Here is a 19037-nt window from a genome sequence, read left to right on the forward strand (position 1 = left end):
TCAAAGACAAATAATGGATGAAATAATGAAAAGGGCCAACATTCTTTATTCAAATCCACTCATATTCATTCATTTTAAATGATACTTAATTCGTCAACTTGTTAGCAGGATTGTTTGGGACAAACATATAATAATAACTGGAAAACACGTATACAATTCTAAAATCTTTTTAATCCATTTTCTAAACAACACAAAGGGAATAATCGTCAATTCATTCACTTGTCAGAGATCATGTTTCGAATAACTGGATAGACAAATAAAAATAATTGAGTAAATACTGATACAAAGGCAGTATCATTTTTTTATTCCATTTATTCATCCATTATGAAACAACAAGTACATCACATTACCTCTACGATGTGTGCTCTGCAACCAAATTGGTAACAATATAATTCTGATCTATTAACCCTAATAAGACTGGGGGGCTTGACGTTTTTCGCAATAAATCTGCCGCACAATTTTTTTTACTGCGTTGCTCCCCGACTTTTTACTTTCAGGTCTCGCAAAACTTTGGAGACCAAAATTGCGACCCCCGGGTACATGGTTCAGAAATTGCGCAAGATTCAGTAAGTGTATGCAGTCCCAGAATTGCTCAAAAACATGAATTTGTGTATGAATCCAATGCAAATAGTGTTATTAGCAATATATGTATCATTATTTCTCCTTTACTCATTAAACTCAATTAATTTCATCTCATTAATGGTAAAAATAAAGTTCCAAACAATTTCCATTGAAAATCCAATAAAAAACAAAATGTCTATACTAATCAAAGAAATAAATAAACAATTTAGAGAACAATTGATTGTAATATTGAAATTTTTTAAAAGTACATTTGATCAGAATCTTATAGAGTCTGTAAACAAAACAATAGCATTTTAGGGGCCTTATATAGTTGATTAGAACACACTAGATTTTACACATAAATTAGCATAATTAATGAGATTTTACGAAGAATTTGATTTCACAGTTTTGTAGATTATGCCATGGGAAACGCATGTGCAAATTTTCAGCCTCCCCCCAGTCTTTTTAAGTGTTGAAATAGCCCAGTCTTTTTACGGTTAAGCTTCCCTCTCTTTATGGTCATGGCCATGCCATATACAGGAATGCTTTTTTGCAAAAATCAAAACATTAAATCATTCCACGCCATCCCTTCATACTGCTCGTAACTGTTCTATTTATTATGAAAGAGGTGATATATGATTTAGATTTACCAGTGCAGGCACTTCCATTCGTCAATGTGAAATTAGCGTTGCATATGCAGGTGAAAGTTCCATTGAGATTGAAACATCTTCCATTGGTACAAAGAGTTGAATCCTCAGTACATTCATCAATATCTAGAGAGAATTAGGGACACAATCATACTTTGAAGGGATTGCATCATTTTATTGAGGCTTGAATGAACAGTTTGATACATTAATGTCATGCAATGTTGGATTGGATAAATCAAAAATATTTAAATGGAACAAGGGTGCCGTAGTGTTTCACTGTTTGAAAGTTGCACACAAATTTATAATATCATATTACATTATAATCAGATCAAGTAGAAATCTGGAATTCTCTTCAGTACCTTTGACAACCCACCATATGTGACCTAGCACCACAAAACCCACAAAAAGGTTGCAATTAATGTATGATTTTCAATTGGAGGCAATTAGGAGTATTTTTGGTCAGAATATTCAAATTTCAGATTTTGGTGCTTTCTGAAAGAGTATACTATCCCCTATTACTGTAAAAATTTGTTTGTACCAATTGAACCTAAAGTGTAATTTTTAAGTGTTTTTTATTAGACCTATTTTTGTCTTTTTGAGTTAATTGTAATCATGATTTGATTTTAAGAAAACCTGAAGATTCATCTCTCTTTGAACTCCTATGATATGAAAACAGGATAGCTTCTAACATAGATACTTGTTCAAACTATTAAGGATGTACGTAATTAAAAAGTGAATTTTGAGGGAAAGCTGATAACTCTTTCTATTGAAATTCTATTGATTTTTAATCTTCCTTTTGTCCACAATACACAATAGTGGAAGAGTATAAAGTGCTCTTCAATAGACTAGTAATTTTTAATCCCCCTTTTCTCAAAAGGAGTGTTCTGTGGTAGTGAACATTATCCTCTTACTTAAGTGGGCTAGGATCAATCATTGTTCATGAGTTACATATAAAGCTTAGAATCTCCTCTTTTAGAAGAGCTATCTAACTAAAATTTCATTTCTAGCAAATTTTTGTGGGTTTTGTGGTGCCTGGTCACATATTGTTTTCTTTATATTAAAACATCAGTATTGGTTAAGAAAGGACAGTGTTTGGCATTCCTGAAGAAAGACATAGCTCATGCTATAAAAGTAAATACATAAACAAAACGATAGACGTTCAACCACGATAAATATGTTCACAACCCACATCACATGGCAAGACTGTCTTATCTGTTTGACATAAGTTTCTAGTATAACCAGACACGCACGACTTACCTGTTTGAGATAAGGTTTCCAGTATAACCAGACACGCACGACTTACCCGTTTGACATAGGTTTCTAGTATAACCAGACACGCACAACTTACCTGTTTGACATAGGTTTCCAGTATAACCAGACACGCACGACTTACCTGTTTGACATAGGTGTCCAGTATAATCAGACACGCACGACTTACCCGTTTGACATAGGTTTCTAGTATAACCAGAAACGCACGACTTACCTGTTTGACATAGGTGTCCAGTATAATCAGACACGCACGACTTACCCGTTTGACATAGGTTTCCAGTATAACCAGACACGCACGACTTACCTGTTTGACATAAGTTTCCAGTATAACCAGACACACACGACTTACCTGTTTGACATAGGATTCCAGTATAACCAGACACGCACGACTTACCTGTTTGACATATGTTTCTAGTATAACCAGACACGCACGACTTACCTGTTTGACATAGGTGTCCAGTATAACCAGACACGCATGACTTACCTGTTTGACACAGGTGTCCAGTATAATCAGACACGCACGACTTACCTGTTTGACATAGGTTTCCAGTATAACCAGACACGCACGACTTACCTGTTTAACACAGGTGTCTAGTATAACCGGACATGCAGGACTTATCCGTTTGACATAGGTTTCCAGCATAACCAGACACTCACAACTTATCTGTTTGACATAGGTTTCCAGTATAACCAGACACGCACGACTTACCTGTTTGACATAGGTGTCCAGTATAATCAGACACGCAAGACTTACCTGTTTGACATAGGTATCCAGTATAACCAGACACGCACGATTTACCCGTTTGACATAGGTTTCCAGTTTAACCAGACATGCACGACTTACCTGTTTGACACAGGTGTCCAGTATAATCAGACACGCACGACTTACCTGTTTGACATAGGTTTCTGGTATAACCAGTCACACACGACTTACCTGTTTGACATAGGTTTCCAGTATAACCAGACACACAGGAACAGTTGAAACTGTCAACACCATCAATACAAGTTGCTCCATTCATGCAAGGATCAGGGGAACATAGGTTTCCAGTATAACCAGACATGCACGACTTACCTGTTTGACACAGGTGTCCAGTATAATCAGACACGCACGACTTACCTGTTTGACATAGGTTTCTGGTATAACCAGACACGCACGACTTACCTGTTTGACACAGGTGTCCAGTATAATCAGACACGCACGACTTACCTGTTTGACATAGGTTTCTGGTATAACCAGTCACACACGACTTACCTGTTTGACATAGGTTTCCAGTATAACCAGACACACAGGAACAGTTGAAACTGTCAACACCATCAATACAAGTTGCTCCATTCATGCAAGGATCAGGGGAACAATCATCTATATCTGATGGTTTAATAAAAATTACATAAAATAGGCATGTCGTATTAGTACTGAAAAACAAATGAACAAGAAATGAAAATAGGTATTTATATATATATAAGATAAATACAATATTATCATGAATGATGTTTTATTTGATTCTATGTTTTATTATGATATGTATAAGTTTCTATTGGAAAGTGCATAGAGAAACATCAGTTTATTATATGCTACATGTAAATACAAAATTTAAAACCATTATACAATTCTTTTATTTTCTCTGCATTCAGAATTCTGATCTTAAATATCTAATGCTGTTCATACAATAGGTTTACTGATTCAGTATCACAAAAAAAACTCATCATCTTTGATTAGATCACATATTTATTACCAGTTCAATTTAGATTCAATTTCAAAGAAGTTTATAAAAAAATTGATACCCTAGTAATTGATAGTAGAGATAGTGTTAGATTAAATGCCAGTAACTTTGGAATTTCTAATTTATAAAATATGTGCAGCAAAAAATATTTAAATACCTATAAAAAAAAACTTTTGGTTCAAAAGTAGAGCATATAAAATATTTATTTGTAGTTATTATCAAGATATTGATCTTGAGTTTTAACCTTTTTTCTCATCTTTTTTTTTTGAGAGGACCATATACTTACTATTCTCACACACAGACCCATTGAATCCAGTAATACAGGAACATACATTGGGACCTGTGCATGTCCCACCATTTTGACACACAGAAGAACCACATGAAACTAAAACAAAACGAAAATCAAATAGTACAAAATTTAATCATTAAAGGTCAAGTACACCCTAGAAAAATTGTTTATTTGAATTAATAGAGAAATTCAAGCAAGCACAAGACTGAAAATTTCATCAAATTCGAATGTAAAATAAGAAATTTATGATATTTTAAAGTTTTGCTTACTTTTCACAAAACAGTGATATGCACAACTCAGTGACATGCAAATGAGACAGACGATGATGTCCCTCACTTACTACTCCTTTTGTATTTCATTGTTTGCATTATACAATATTTAATTTTTTACAGATTTGGCAATAATGACCAACTTGACTGAATCACATAATGTTAAAACAATGTTCAGGGAGGAATACATTTTTTCTTCACATGACAATGAGGAAGAAATTGAAGTATTTAATATAATGAAATACAAAAGAAAAAGTGAGTGGGTGACGTCATTGGTTACCTCAATTGCATACTGACTAGGATGTGCATACATTGTTGTAATTGTAAAATTAAGGAAATCTTTCTTATTCTACATCCAATTTTGATGAAATTTTCAGTGTATATGCTTATTGGATTTTTATCCTTTTAGTCAAGCCATTTTTTTTAATATAGTAAATATATATGAAATTATAACCTTTGTATACTGTGCATTAGAATTATCAAATTTTCTATATTTCTTATTTTCCTAAACTTCTAATCTTTTACAAGTTTCAGGTTTCAAATAATGGGAGACATGACTTTGCCCATGCAGGGTCAACCCTGCGGAATTCTCTTCCACAAGGGATGAAAACCCAGACATCAATGACCACCTTTAGGGGCAACCTGAATATGTACCTGTATAATGATGCATTTTGACAGACAACTCTCTATGTAATAAAGGCTATCCTCGTATAGTTCAAACTTGCAATGTATTTTTTTTCCGCTATCTGTAATTTCCTCTGAAGAGCCTTTTGAATCTAATTAAGATGGAAAGTGTGCTTTAGAACCCTATGTATTCTTTTCATTGTCGTTAATACAGAAATTCACAACAGGCTTTATACATATGTTATAAAGTGCAGTTCAGAAAAGGAAAAGATAGAAGTATGAGTAGAACAGACATTTTGGGAATATATAGCAAACAACAAAGGATATGAATGTCAAAACATCATTACTACAACTAAATAATATAGATAAAGATATTTACAAAGATATTTTGATACAGTTAATTTTCATGTTCATGTGTTCAAACGTACAGATGGGGAGCGAATCGACCAATATTGTGCATTGCCCTCTCATTGATTTAATAGCTAGTCTTAATATGATTATATTTCTATAGAGAAACTTATTATAGATATATCAAATAGTGAATTAGTGTTATCATTCAAGTGGGTCTTTATTAAAAGACTACATATATAGGTTAGGAACCTGACCAGATTTGAGTAGTTTAGGGTTTATGGTGGTCTTATACTTGGCTGTTGGTTCATATTTGTTACAAAATAATGGTTCCTTATCAATGAGTACCCCCACATGTACTGCTATCATTACTCAAAGTAAATCCAATAATGGTGCCTTATCAATACGTACCCCCACATGTACTGCTATCATTACTCAAAGTAAATCCAATAATGGTTCCTTATCAATGAGTACCCCCACATGTACTGCTATCATTACTCAAAGTAAATACAATAATGGTTCCTTATCAATGAGTACCCCCACATGTACTGCTATCATTACTCAAAGTAAATACAATAATGGTTCCTTATCAATGAGTACCCCCACATGTACTGCTATCATTACTCAAAGTAAATACAATAATGGTTCCTTATCAATGAGTACCCCCACATGTACTGCTATCATTACTCAAAGTAAATACAATAATGGTTCCTTATCAATGAGTACCCCCACATGTACTGCTATCATTACTCAAAGTAAATACAATAATGGTTCCTTATCAATGAGTACCCCCACATGTACTGCTATCATTACTCAAAGTAAATACAATAATGGTTCCTTATCAATGAGTACCCCCACATGTACTGCTATCATTACTCAAAGTAAATACAATAATGGTTCCTTATCAATGAGTACCCCCACATGTACTGCTATCATTACTCAAAGTAAATACAATAATGGTGCCTTATCAATACGTACCCCCACATGTACTGCTATCATTACTCAAAGTAAATCCAGTGCTGCAGTTGCATGTATATGATCCGATGGTATTGGTACAGGTTCCATTGAAACAGGGATTAACATTTCCAGCACATTCATCAATATCTAAAACATATAAATTTACATAGAAACATTACACTTATAACACATGTAACATATAAAAATACTTAAAAACATATTAAATGTTATATATAACAAAGATATATATATAAATAAATATAAAGATATACATAAGAACGTAACCATACATCGATGCTAGAATCCATTTTTGAATGAAATTGATAGTCATATCTATACATTAACTAACACACAGGGGGGGGGGGGGGCTTGGGAGTATACATTAAAACATATTAAAATGTTATATATAACAAAGATGACTATATAAATATATACATCAAAACATAACCATACATCAATGTTAGAATCCATTTTTGAATGAAATTGATAGTCATATCTATACATAATAATAATAATAATAATAATAGGCATTTATATAGCGCCATCTATCTAGAAATATTATATTCCGAGGCGCACAAGAAACGAAAGAAAGAAAGTTTGGATGAGTGTCAAAGTGCCAATAACTAATACTGTTAGAAAAGATAAGACTTCAGTTTAGATTTGAAGGTCTCCAGTGATGGTATCATTCTTAAATATAACGACAAATTATTCCAGAGAGAAGGTGCTGAGGCAGAGAAAGCTCGCACACCATATGCTACACGTGTCTTGGGAGTCTTAAGAAGTTGCTGATGTGATGATCTTAGGCTACGAGCTGGTGTATAAGGCATGACAAGGTCTCGTAGATATGTTGGTGCCAAACCATTTAACACTTTCCAAGTGAGAAGAAGTATTTTAAATTCTATACGCTTCCGGATTGGCAACCAATGTAACTTTTGGAGAATTGGTGAAATGTGTTCATATTTTGATGTACCGGTTAAAACCCTGGCAGCTGTATTCTGAGCATACTGATGTTATTGACATTGAGGTTATGTTAAATTACATCAACTAACACACAGGTTGGGGGGGGGGCTGGGAGCATACCCCTACAGGCGTTTTTAAACAAATATCTTGTCAGGGGTGAACTTCCCCTTAATAGTGCTGAGCACCCAGGTGAAGGTGAAAAACATATGATACACCTTTCATAAAATAACACATAATTTCACCGTTGTAAGGTTAATACCTGAACATGTACTGCCATTAATACTCAATTCAAAACCTTCATTACAGGCACATGTGTAAGATCCATTGTTATTGGTGCAGGTCCCATTACCGCAAGGGCTTTCCAGACACTCGTCTATGTCTAGTAGAAAAAAAGGAAAATATAAATATTACAAGGGCTTCCCACACACTTATCTATGTCCTGAACAAAGAAAGGAAAATTATAAACAAGGGCTTTCCATACACTCATATATGTCTAGAACAAAGAAAGGAAAAATAGAAATATTACAAAAGATTTCTCTTTCTGTGCATGCATCTATGTGAGAAAAAGAAAAAAATATAAGAATAGCACTCACAAAAAGCCTTGTAGATTCAATAGCCCTACCAAAATGTAAATCTGTACGGTAAATTGAACTGTATGGTAAATTGAATGGTATGCTTATAGTATTGTTTACAATATTATTATTTCTCATAACAGTTTAATAAACATGTAATTATGAATTACAAATTATAATAATGATATAACTCTAATAAAGTGGATAGAGGACCATACTAGATCTGAAGTGTATTTCATGAAACAAAGTGTAATTTTTCACCGAAAATTGTTATAACCTATTAAATTCCTTGTATCTGAGCTGTTTAGAACAAATCAGTGAAAATCACTGTTCCATGCAATACTCCATTGTGCACATACGACTAAAAAGAAGAAAAAAAATCAGTTATGGAATAGGAATATAGACTGTATTAAAAGGAATAGCTGTGACTGAAATTATCTGAGTTTCGCAATCAATAATAATAATAATCAAATTGTATGTTACTCAAGCTTGCACAAATTGATTTATTTTATACTAAAACGAATGTGAATTGGACGATGGTTGTTAATACCCGAGGTAACACGCTCAGTTCAATAATGCTTTGCAGGCAATTACTCTTAGTTTGAAAGACTGATTGCAAACTTTGTTTGATTTTATGGGCCATGTCTGCAGATGTTACTAAAATATTATGAAGGTCTTATTATAAATACAAATCTGGAACTTGATTTGTGTTATATGGATTAAACAACACACAAAAATTAAATTTATGCAGACACCTTCAAGATATTTGTGACTGGAAAATCTTCATTAAATTCATCTTCCATAGAGATTAATTGCAAAACATCATAGTAAAGGGCAAATGCCTTTAATATATGAAAGCATTTAACTGACTACATAAAAACCAATCTAAGCATAACTTACCATCACAAGCTCGTCCATTGCTAGATTCTACAAATCCTTCATTACACATGCAGATATATGATGACTGTGTATTGACACATATTCCATTAGCACAGAGTGAAGGATCATTAGAACACTCATTAATATCTAAACAAATAAAAAGTACATAAAATATTGTTCAAGATATTGTATTTTTAGTGGGAGATGGAACAGTTTTAACATTTAAGTACTTTCTTATGCTACTAGATTACTCTTTTATGAACTAGATCAATATACTTTCAAAGTTATGATGGTAATTCAACAAATACCCCCAATTTGGCCAAAGTTCATTGACCCTAAATGACCTTTGACCTTGGTCATGTGACGTGAAACTCAAGCAGGATGTTCAGTAATACTTGATTACCTTTATGTCTAAGTTTCATGAACTAGGTCCATATATTTTCTAAGTTATGCTGTCATTTCAAAAACTGAACCTTCGGTTAAGATTTGGTGTTGACGCCGCTGCCGCCGTCGGAAAAGCGGCGCCTATAGTCTCACTCTGCTATGCAGGTGAGACAAAAACAGGGCATTGGGAATTTTGAGTCTCACCTGCATGTACTTGTGAAAATATTCACATATCACTGTTCCCACTCAATAGAATGTTATCCACAACCCATTGCGATATATGCGCTTTGGAATATACCACCCTATGAAATTTGAAGCTTTTAATGACATGCTACTCTCTTGCATGTTTTCACATTCCCTCCCAATTTTATATAAGTGAAGGTCATACAAAATTTACATCTTTGTAGTTGCAGACTAGTCTGTATAAATCTAACAAAAAAAAAGAAGGTTTGTTTGGCAGATTCAATACTGCATACAACAGTAGCAAAACATAAAATATATTGTTCGTGTAGACACTTTGTATTGAGTATTCATGTATTTCAAGTTCAAAATGTTGCAAGGCATCCATGACATGGTTGCAGGTCACAAATCTTATCATTCACAGCAGTTCTTTCTTCCTGTTTAAAACAAGACTTCACAATCCTTATTTGTGTGAAAGTAATTTTTCAAAAGACAGTCTTGTAGCTAAAACTTAAGATTTGACCTGGAATGATCTCCAAGGGGCCACTTCCATTCGCGAGTGGATACCATGCGTGACCATGGGGTTTCGAAAAGCACCCTAAACACAAGTATTTTCCATGTTCTGACAATGCACCCCTTAACAAGTATTGGCGTGTGAAACCCTACCCTTAAGAAGTATTGGAAACAAAACGGTACCCTTGACAAGTATTCCCTATAAATTGACCCCCTAAACAAGTACACTGATATCTTAATTGTAATGTCAGTCACGGACGACGGCTTTACCTTTACTTTCATTTGGGTTTAGTACCACTGTACTGCACACACCTCACTCAAATCGGACCCTAAACACGTAGTGTTAGGGCAAAAAGTACATCCTTTATAAAGTATTTTAATCTTTTTATACCCTCGCAAATTTGACCGTGAATACATAATTTTCCTAGCGAAATGTAACCCTTTTTAAATTATTTTAGTGTTTTTGACACCCTTATTACGTTAGGTACGTATAAACGCGCCCTATCATGAAAAAGAGATCCTTTTTACATTATTTTTGGTCATGCATGGTATCCACTTGTCAATGGAAGTGCCCCCCCCCCCCCCGGGAATGATCTTCAGTCTAACAATGTAACCTCTGAAGACATCATAACATTAAATACTCTATTTGCATCTATCTCTCAAGTTTGGTTGCTATTCAAGCAACATGTGACAAGTTAAGTACTAGAATACAGTCATGAGGGTAAACTTTCGCAGATGACCTCAAATCATATGACCTCTAACAGCACTACAACCTGAATATATTTTCAATGCATAAGATAAATGCAAATAACTCTCCCTTTAATAGTTCATTATTTCTTTGTTAATGTATATACATACCATTGCATGTACTGCCATTAAACATAAAACCACTGTCACAGCTACATGTATAGGATCCATCATCATTACTACATGCACCATTTACACAAGGATTAGTTCCAGAGCACTCATCAATATCTAGAAAAAAAAATAATCACAAGAATAACCAAAGGAAAACCTGCTTTATACATTCATATTATAAAAATTTGATGCCTTAAATATAAACAATTGCATCCTTGTTCTTCATTCTCATATTCCAGTCACGAAAAAATAGGAACTAGGATCTGTTTCTTTCAAATAATGCTTGCAGTTTAATGATTTAGTTTATTTCACTATTTGCCCTTAAAAGCCAAAAAATATTCAGGAATTCAGTAAAATGTTTTCACATTCAATAATCTAATCAAAGCATTATTTCAAAGAAATTGGATTCTATCATTCTTAATTCATATTACCTGAATGAAGTTTCATTTTAACAAGTAGACACTGGAATTTAGAGTTATTTGTCTCTTTGGAATTCAGAATCTATCAATGAAATTACCTTTTAGTGTTAACTTTGTTTAATTGTAGCTCACTCAAATATCTGAATGACATTTGGCATTACTTTTCCTTATATTCATTCGAGTATTGTATGAGTAACATAGAAACAAAAGACTTGAGTACACACTCTTAAATGGTGTGTTGTATATTACATGTATATCAAATTTTTGGTAATTATTCATAAACTTTCAGATTTTATCTTTGACATAATACATATACATACCATTGCATGTACTGCCATTAAACATAAAACCAGAGTCACAGATACATGTATAGGATCCATCATTATTACTACAGCTTCCATTTCCACAAGGATTAGATCCAGTACACTCATCAATATCTAGAACAAAAATAACCAAATAAAAAAATATGTATTTGTTATGAAATATCGGAGCAGCTGAATATTTTACATCAATTTTTCACAGTTGACCTGAGATGGTCTGATTGATTTTGGAATGCATTAATTTAAATATCTTTTCCTCATTACCAACTCCATGTCCTTCTTCAAAACACTATGCCAATCATTTATTAAAAAAACAAGGTGGTTCATGAACCACGAGTCTCACCTGATATTGCGATCAATATAATATGCAATATGATATTTTTATCTTATACACATGTGGTATTACCCAATGGTTATTTGTACTATGTATAAACACAATTGATGCAAAATTAAAGAAATGAGAGCAATATGAACAAAAACTTGTTCTTTGAACCCATCACTCTCATGGACACACATGTGGTATTACACAAGGATCATATGTACCAAGTGTCAACATAATTGATGCAGAAATAAAGAAATGAGAGCAAGTTGAACAAAAACTTGACCTTTTTGACCCATAGATGACATTTGAACTCGTCACCCTCATGAACACATGAGGTATTACCCAAGGATCATATGAACCAAGTGTCAACATAATTGAAAAAAGATAAGAGCAAGTTGAAAAAAAACTTTAATGTTATCACGTGACCTTCTTACCCCTATATGACCTTTGACCCCATCATCTTCATGAACATGTGGTTTTACCCTAGGATCATATGTACCAAGTAAAAACTTAAAATGGGAGCAAGTAGAACAAAAACATTTTCAAACAGACTTACAGACCAACAGAAAAAGTGACTACTAGGTCTCTACCAAACTTTGTTCAGGTGAGACAAAAACACAATCCTTGCAAACTCCTCAAAAGCACATGAAGTGGACACAATATGAATTGCATAAAAAATGAAGGGACTCTAAGTTTTATAATTATGTGTCATGCGTTATTTGTGGTAAACACCACTAATCATAATGAAAAGAATTGATTCTTTGGTTCCTTTTTTGTGAAATGTGTGGTTATACATACCATTGCATGTACTGCCATTAAACATAAAACCAGAGTCACAGCTACATGTATAGGATCCATCATTATTATTACATGTACCATTTACACAAGGATTAGATCCAGAGCACTCATCAATATCTAGAACAAAAACATGAAAATAAGAATAACTAATAATAACTTAGTAATAAGAGCTAAACATGTTAACATGTCTTAGCATTATGTATTAAAAGTAAAATTCTAATTCTTAAAATATTCAAGTGAAAATCCTTGTTTCGTATGATAGCTGAATTACATAAAAGATCTAATGTACACATAAGAATATCAAAGACAGGTTTCTTTCCAAAAAACAAACAGAAATGCTTCTATTTTAAAAATTCCTTAATAAGCTGATATCAGAAGTACTAGTAAATAAGTATCCATAAATTTGGTATCTAAGTGAAGCAAGTGTGACTTTATTCTGTTAATAACACATTAATCTTCTAATGTCCCAAAATACATTGCAGCGTCTTTTCTGAGCCTGAAAACCAGAAAAAATAACTAGTTTGACACACGACATTACGTCTTCAAGTCAAAATTCCTAAGAAAATGATATACATGGCTCAAAGAATTGTCAATGTTATAATGGTTTATTTGGTGAGTGCATACATCCTATAGAAATGGTCATTGCTATTTTTTGTGCAACGGTTTTTGTTTTCCACATACATCTATGTTATTTACTAATTATTACAACCAGTGGGACACATTCATTTACTCTGGTTACCTGACATAGCAAAATCATGGTTATCATAAAACCACAGAGTGGTGAGTAAAAGCTATAGGAACCCAGTAAAAATGTATTTGTTGAATAAAATAATGTAATCATTATTTCACAGAAATAACCTCCATTATTCTGATTGGGGTATCACATCCAAGAGCACAGTATGTTAACATGTTTGAGAAGCTTGTTTTTCAAGTTGACATAATAACTTGTTGGCCACATTTCCTTAATATTAATTCTTACTCATGTAGTAGGTATCAATATACTGTAAGCTAGGGTAAGAAGGGACTCTTACCTTTACATCAATCACCTATGAGGTACACACTGTTAGTTACAGCAGTAAATAAAAACAATTGACAATTATGTGGATATAATCCATGGCATTGCTTTATAATAATAACAATATAGGATTTGTTTAGCGCACGTATCCGCCTTGCTAGGTGCTCAAGGCACTCCTATATTACCTTGGCTAAGCTAGTCTACCGATTCTGGTGCACACAGCTTTTTGAGGAATTACCCGGTACTTCCTGCCGATACCCATTTACCTCACCTGGGTTGAGTGCAGCACAATGTGGGTAAATTTATTGCTGAAGGAAAACACACCATGGCTTGGAATCGAACCCACATCATTCAGATTGAAAGATGATAGTCTTAACCACTAGACCATGACAGCCCGTGGTCATTTAGTTGCCATTCCAACTCCTCAATGAATTTAAGGAAACAATCCTACCGGGTTCTTCACCTGGTTTCATGACAGTACACTCTGCATATTTTTTTCAGAAAGAAAAAAAGCCATGGCTGGGATTCAATCCCACAACCCTCTGATTAAAAAAACAATAGTCAGAACCACTAGACCATGATGTTTCAAAATTATTATTCATTTTTATTTTATTCATTTATTTATCTTTATTTTTAAATCCTTTTCTATTATGTATAATATATATGTATACATACCATTGCATGTACTGGCATCAATGCTTAACTCATAACCATTATCACAGCTACATGTATAAGATCCATTGTTATTACTACATGTACCATTTCCACAAGGATTAGTTTCCAAGCACTCATCAATATCTAGAACAAAAACAAGAATGAAAAGATTGAGGTACAAAGCAAAGATCACATGTGGAATCTAATAGAAAGTTAATTGTATTCTGAAAAAAAGAAAGAAATTGTTCACCTATTTTCAGATTGTTCTGTTGCATGAAAACATAAATGGATTTTCTACTGCCCGATATAAATTTCATCTATATCACACAATTATATTGTAAAGTTTTCTACAAATTAAAAATCTAATGTGATGCCTTCATGAAACAAGCTCATTCACGTATTAGATCTAAAAGCTATTTTGACAATGAACCATGACCTGTCTGATATTGAACTACATGTCATAGTCTGGAGACAATAGCAGAGTGGGGATTTGGACTAACAACTTGCGATTATGATTCCATTGCTCTAACCACTGGACCACACAACCTATAATGATGCAAGACATTTGACCCTTGCACCATGTGACCATGAAAACTAATCAAAACATTCTCACTCCCATATATATATATATATACTCCAAACCATGGATGCAGTTCCCCAAACATTTCTTTTGTTATCGTGTAAACAAGATATTTTTAGGCCTATAATGACCTTGTTCCCCCCAAAATTCTCAGATTATGAGCACCATCTATGATGTGAGAATCATACAAAGAGACTCCAAATTTACAAGGATGTGTCATGCATTGATTACAGGTAAACAACAATAATCATAATAAACACCAATAATAATGTATTTTTATTCACATACCAATGCATGTACTGTTATCAATACTTAACATGAATCCATCATCACAGGTGCAAGTATAATATCCAGATTCATTGTCGCATGTGCCATTTATACACAGATTATTTCCTGCACACTCGTCAATATCTGGAAAAAAAATAATAGTGATAACCAATTTGTAAAACCCCTATACAAGATGTTTTTTTAGCACATGTGTATTTTCAAAAACTACAAATCTAGTCCTTTATATACATGCATCAATTGGAGAAAAAAAAATAGGAATGAAAATGAAGGTCTATTTCTTTCAGCTTTTTTTCCCTTTTAATATTTTCTGGCTGCCTGCTATAGGAATAGATGATAGAAAGCAAATTAAAGACTTTAGGTATGGCTGATTGTCAACTGAATATTTCCCCCCATTGAAATATAATATTTCAGACTTGGAACTTGTATCAAATAGGATAGATTTTTAACGGGGGGGGGGGGGGGGGGGGTTAGAATTAACACCCTCCCAACTTTTTTCACAACTATTCTGCTGCACAAATCTTTGGGCTGTTTAACTTTGAGTCTTACACATCTTTTGAATTTTTATGCCTGAGTATGCGATTTCCAAGTTAATATGACATTTTGTAAGAGCATGTCAGACCCAAAATTACTAAAAAATGTGATTCTGACATCAATGCAAAAGAAGTTTTTTTATCAAATTCATTAAGATAAATGATTATTTTTAAATTTATCAGCTTAAATTCATTGATATTTTAGCATAATTACATGTATGCTTCTAAACGGTTTTGCACAGATCTGGTAAAAACAAAATAATGAAAAACACAGAAATACATTGGAAATTCACAAACAATAAAGGACATAAGCAATTGATTTCCATAACATTTTTTAACACAATATTTTTACAAAAAATAGAATATTAGGAGTTTATTGAGTTATTTAGAGCAAATAGTATAATTTATGCATAAATTAGCATCCATACAAATCAAAATGGTATTATTTTGGGAAAAATCACCCATACAGTCTAGTAGATTATCATCATCTAAATTTTTGCGGAACTTAAACAAGTGGCAACAAAGATTTCAAGGGGAAATTGATTCAACCCCAGCAGTCACAGAACAGTAAAAAAGGTCAGGCCTGGTAGGGGAAATCTTCAGATAATCTCAGAAGACTTTTTGGGGAGGATAATCTTTCTTTGAAGTGATTATAATATTATAAGAATATAAGAATGACCCAAATCTAGGATAGCTCATTTTGAGTAAAATAAAAAAAAACAAATAAATAAATGATTCTTGTACATGTATATGTTCAATGTATAAGCAACAATATCCCATGTGTAATTCAACTTTGCTAAGAGATGGACTTGGGTTAGTTTATATATACTGATTATATTATATTACATATTGATTTTACTCATCCACACATGACATATCCATCATATGAGTTCACTTTGTATAAAAAAGGAAGGGATTCATTTAAAATGATATGTCATACATTATATGTATCTATGGGAAACACAGATAATTACACTGATAATTCTTGGTTTCATTTTTTCTTGGATGCACTGTTATATCCCTTTAATATGTTACAATCCAATAGACAAATGATATAGAGCCTTTTCTTTTTATTAACCAAAGCACTGCACACACAACCACTCCATGTTTGGGCCGCTAAAACAACACCTCAGCTTAGACCATGTAATCCACTGTCCTCTTTAAAGATGGAATTTAATGACTTTCTTTAACCCTCTCAGTACTAGACCTTCTAAACTCCATTGACTTATTACACATCTACATGCCTATGGTCATGAGAGGGTTACCTGGTCAACAGAGAAGACTGTCTTCACTGCAGCAGGTAGATGATTCCATAAATTTCCAGTGACCACATACATGTAGGACATTTCACCAGAATGTTAATTGTATTTACTGCACCATGCGCATCGTCTCATGTAAAATGTTGAACAATCCCAAATTAGTATCATTGTTATCATTATCAATATTACTATAATAGTTATTATCATTATCGTCATAATCATTATAGACATACCAATGCATGTACTTTCATCTGGGCTTTGCATAAAACCACTGTAGCAACTGCATGTATATGATCCATTGGTATTAGTGCAATTGCCCTGGTCACAAGGATTAGTTCCTGAGCACTCATCGATATCTACAAACAAAGAAAAAAAAAAAATCAAAGTTTGAAAACGTGTAAACAAATATTTGCAATCATGAGTGCATTTTCACGAAGTACATGTACTTTATTTTAGATGTTCAGCAAAGATAGACAAATTAGGAAAAATTATTATCAAACTATTACAAGATGAAGGCAAAATTTCAGAGTTGATGGGCCTGCAAACATGTTTTCCCCTTACTCTGTGAAACTCTATACCCCCTTTCTCTACAGTCACATTGGATCAAGTCAGTGTACTGATTATACTGGGTGTATCAATAAGACTGAAACCCAACTTTCATGATCAATGTGAGGAATCGATAATCATAAAAGATATATAAGTATGACTAATTAACATTCCAAAGATGCTCAAGTTAGGTTTCTATGTACAAGCTTTACTGATGACCAAACAAAGTAAACTAGCTAGTGATTCACTTCCACTTCATGTAAAATAGGCTAATTGTAAGGAAATTATCAATTTGCAACGTCAACATCACTTCCAAAAAGGGTTATATTTAAGTGTTTGAATTGAAATTACTCTATATGACCAAAGCTGCATGTTATTAAACAAACACAAAAACAGATGAGACACAAAGAAGTGTTAAAGTTTTTATTTATTATTATTCTTTTTTGATTTTTCATTGTGTCCTCTGTACTGAGCATAAAAGTTAACAAGGTTGATTTTTCTTCACATTATTTTCCTCAAAATAGTGTTAAGTGAACCATGTATTTTGAAAAGATTAAAAAAGATATGATTTTGGTTGTAACTGATTTTACAATTGTTTTCTTAGGAATAAAATATTAAACAGAGAACAATTAACTTATTTACACCCTCCAATTTAAAGTTTATTCCTCCTTACACTTCATTGGGATATTATGATGGAAACATTTATGTTGGGTAAGCTGATACTTCAAACAGTCGGAATGATGTTCACCAAACTTTAAATTATCTATAGTTATTAAGTTTACAAATACATAACTGATTTTTAGCTATTACAGCCGTGCAAGAGTGAGGAGTAATATTCCTTTACATCTTACTCAATGTGAAGGAATAAATATTGATACCACTGACAGATAACTTTGGATTAAATACCTGTTTCACACATAGTTCCATTGTAACCATCTGGACAAGTGCAGGTGAAGTAGTCAACCCCATCCGTGCAATTCCCTCCATTCACACAGGGATCCGGTAAACAATCATCAATATCTGAGTAAGTTAATAAAAAAGAGAACTTACAATAGAGTTTGTATGATGAAATAAATAAAAACAACCTATTACATATTTTTCAAATGCTTGAAGTAAAAATTACTAACAAACTTGTTCCTTGGCAAACCAAAGGAAGGTACAAAAAAATCAGGTTGCATAAAAAAAATGTTATTGGTGAAGATATCACACAATACTCAGTGAAGATATACATGTCAAATATTTAGATCATAAAAGAAAGGGAAGACACAATTTTAT

The 19037-nt window shown here is 33.1% G+C and overlaps 1 protein-coding gene across 1 annotated transcript in view; it reads right to left on the reverse strand.

Annotated features, from left to right (window-relative positions):
- Window positions 1-19037, reverse strand: part of LOC129268468 (fibrillin-1-like) — a 137315-nt gene that overhangs the window by 63222 nt on the left and 55056 nt on the right. Inside the window, exons 26-38 of the mRNA XM_064104441.1 lie at window positions 18669-18782; window positions 17450-17572; window positions 15428-15550; window positions 14581-14703; window positions 12891-13007; window positions 11771-11887; window positions 11032-11148; window positions 9118-9243; window positions 7905-8024; window positions 6707-6832; window positions 4485-4583; window positions 3730-3843; window positions 1212-1334 (exon numbers count right to left, since the gene is read on the reverse strand). Of these exons, the coding sequence (XP_063960511.1) occupies window positions 1212-1334; window positions 3730-3843; window positions 4485-4583; window positions 6707-6832; window positions 7905-8024; window positions 9118-9243; window positions 11032-11148; window positions 11771-11887; window positions 12891-13007; window positions 14581-14703; window positions 15428-15550; window positions 17450-17572; window positions 18669-18782 (1542 nt within the window). The remainder of the gene's footprint in view (window positions 1-1211; window positions 1335-3729; window positions 3844-4484; window positions 4584-6706; window positions 6833-7904; window positions 8025-9117; window positions 9244-11031; window positions 11149-11770; window positions 11888-12890; window positions 13008-14580; window positions 14704-15427; window positions 15551-17449; window positions 17573-18668; window positions 18783-19037) is intronic.

The sequence above is a fragment of the Lytechinus pictus genome, chromosome 9 (genome assembly GCF_037042905.1).
Source record: "Lytechinus pictus isolate F3 Inbred chromosome 9, Lp3.0, whole genome shotgun sequence".
Lineage (NCBI taxonomy): Eukaryota > Metazoa > Echinodermata > Echinoidea > Temnopleuroida > Toxopneustidae > Lytechinus > Lytechinus pictus.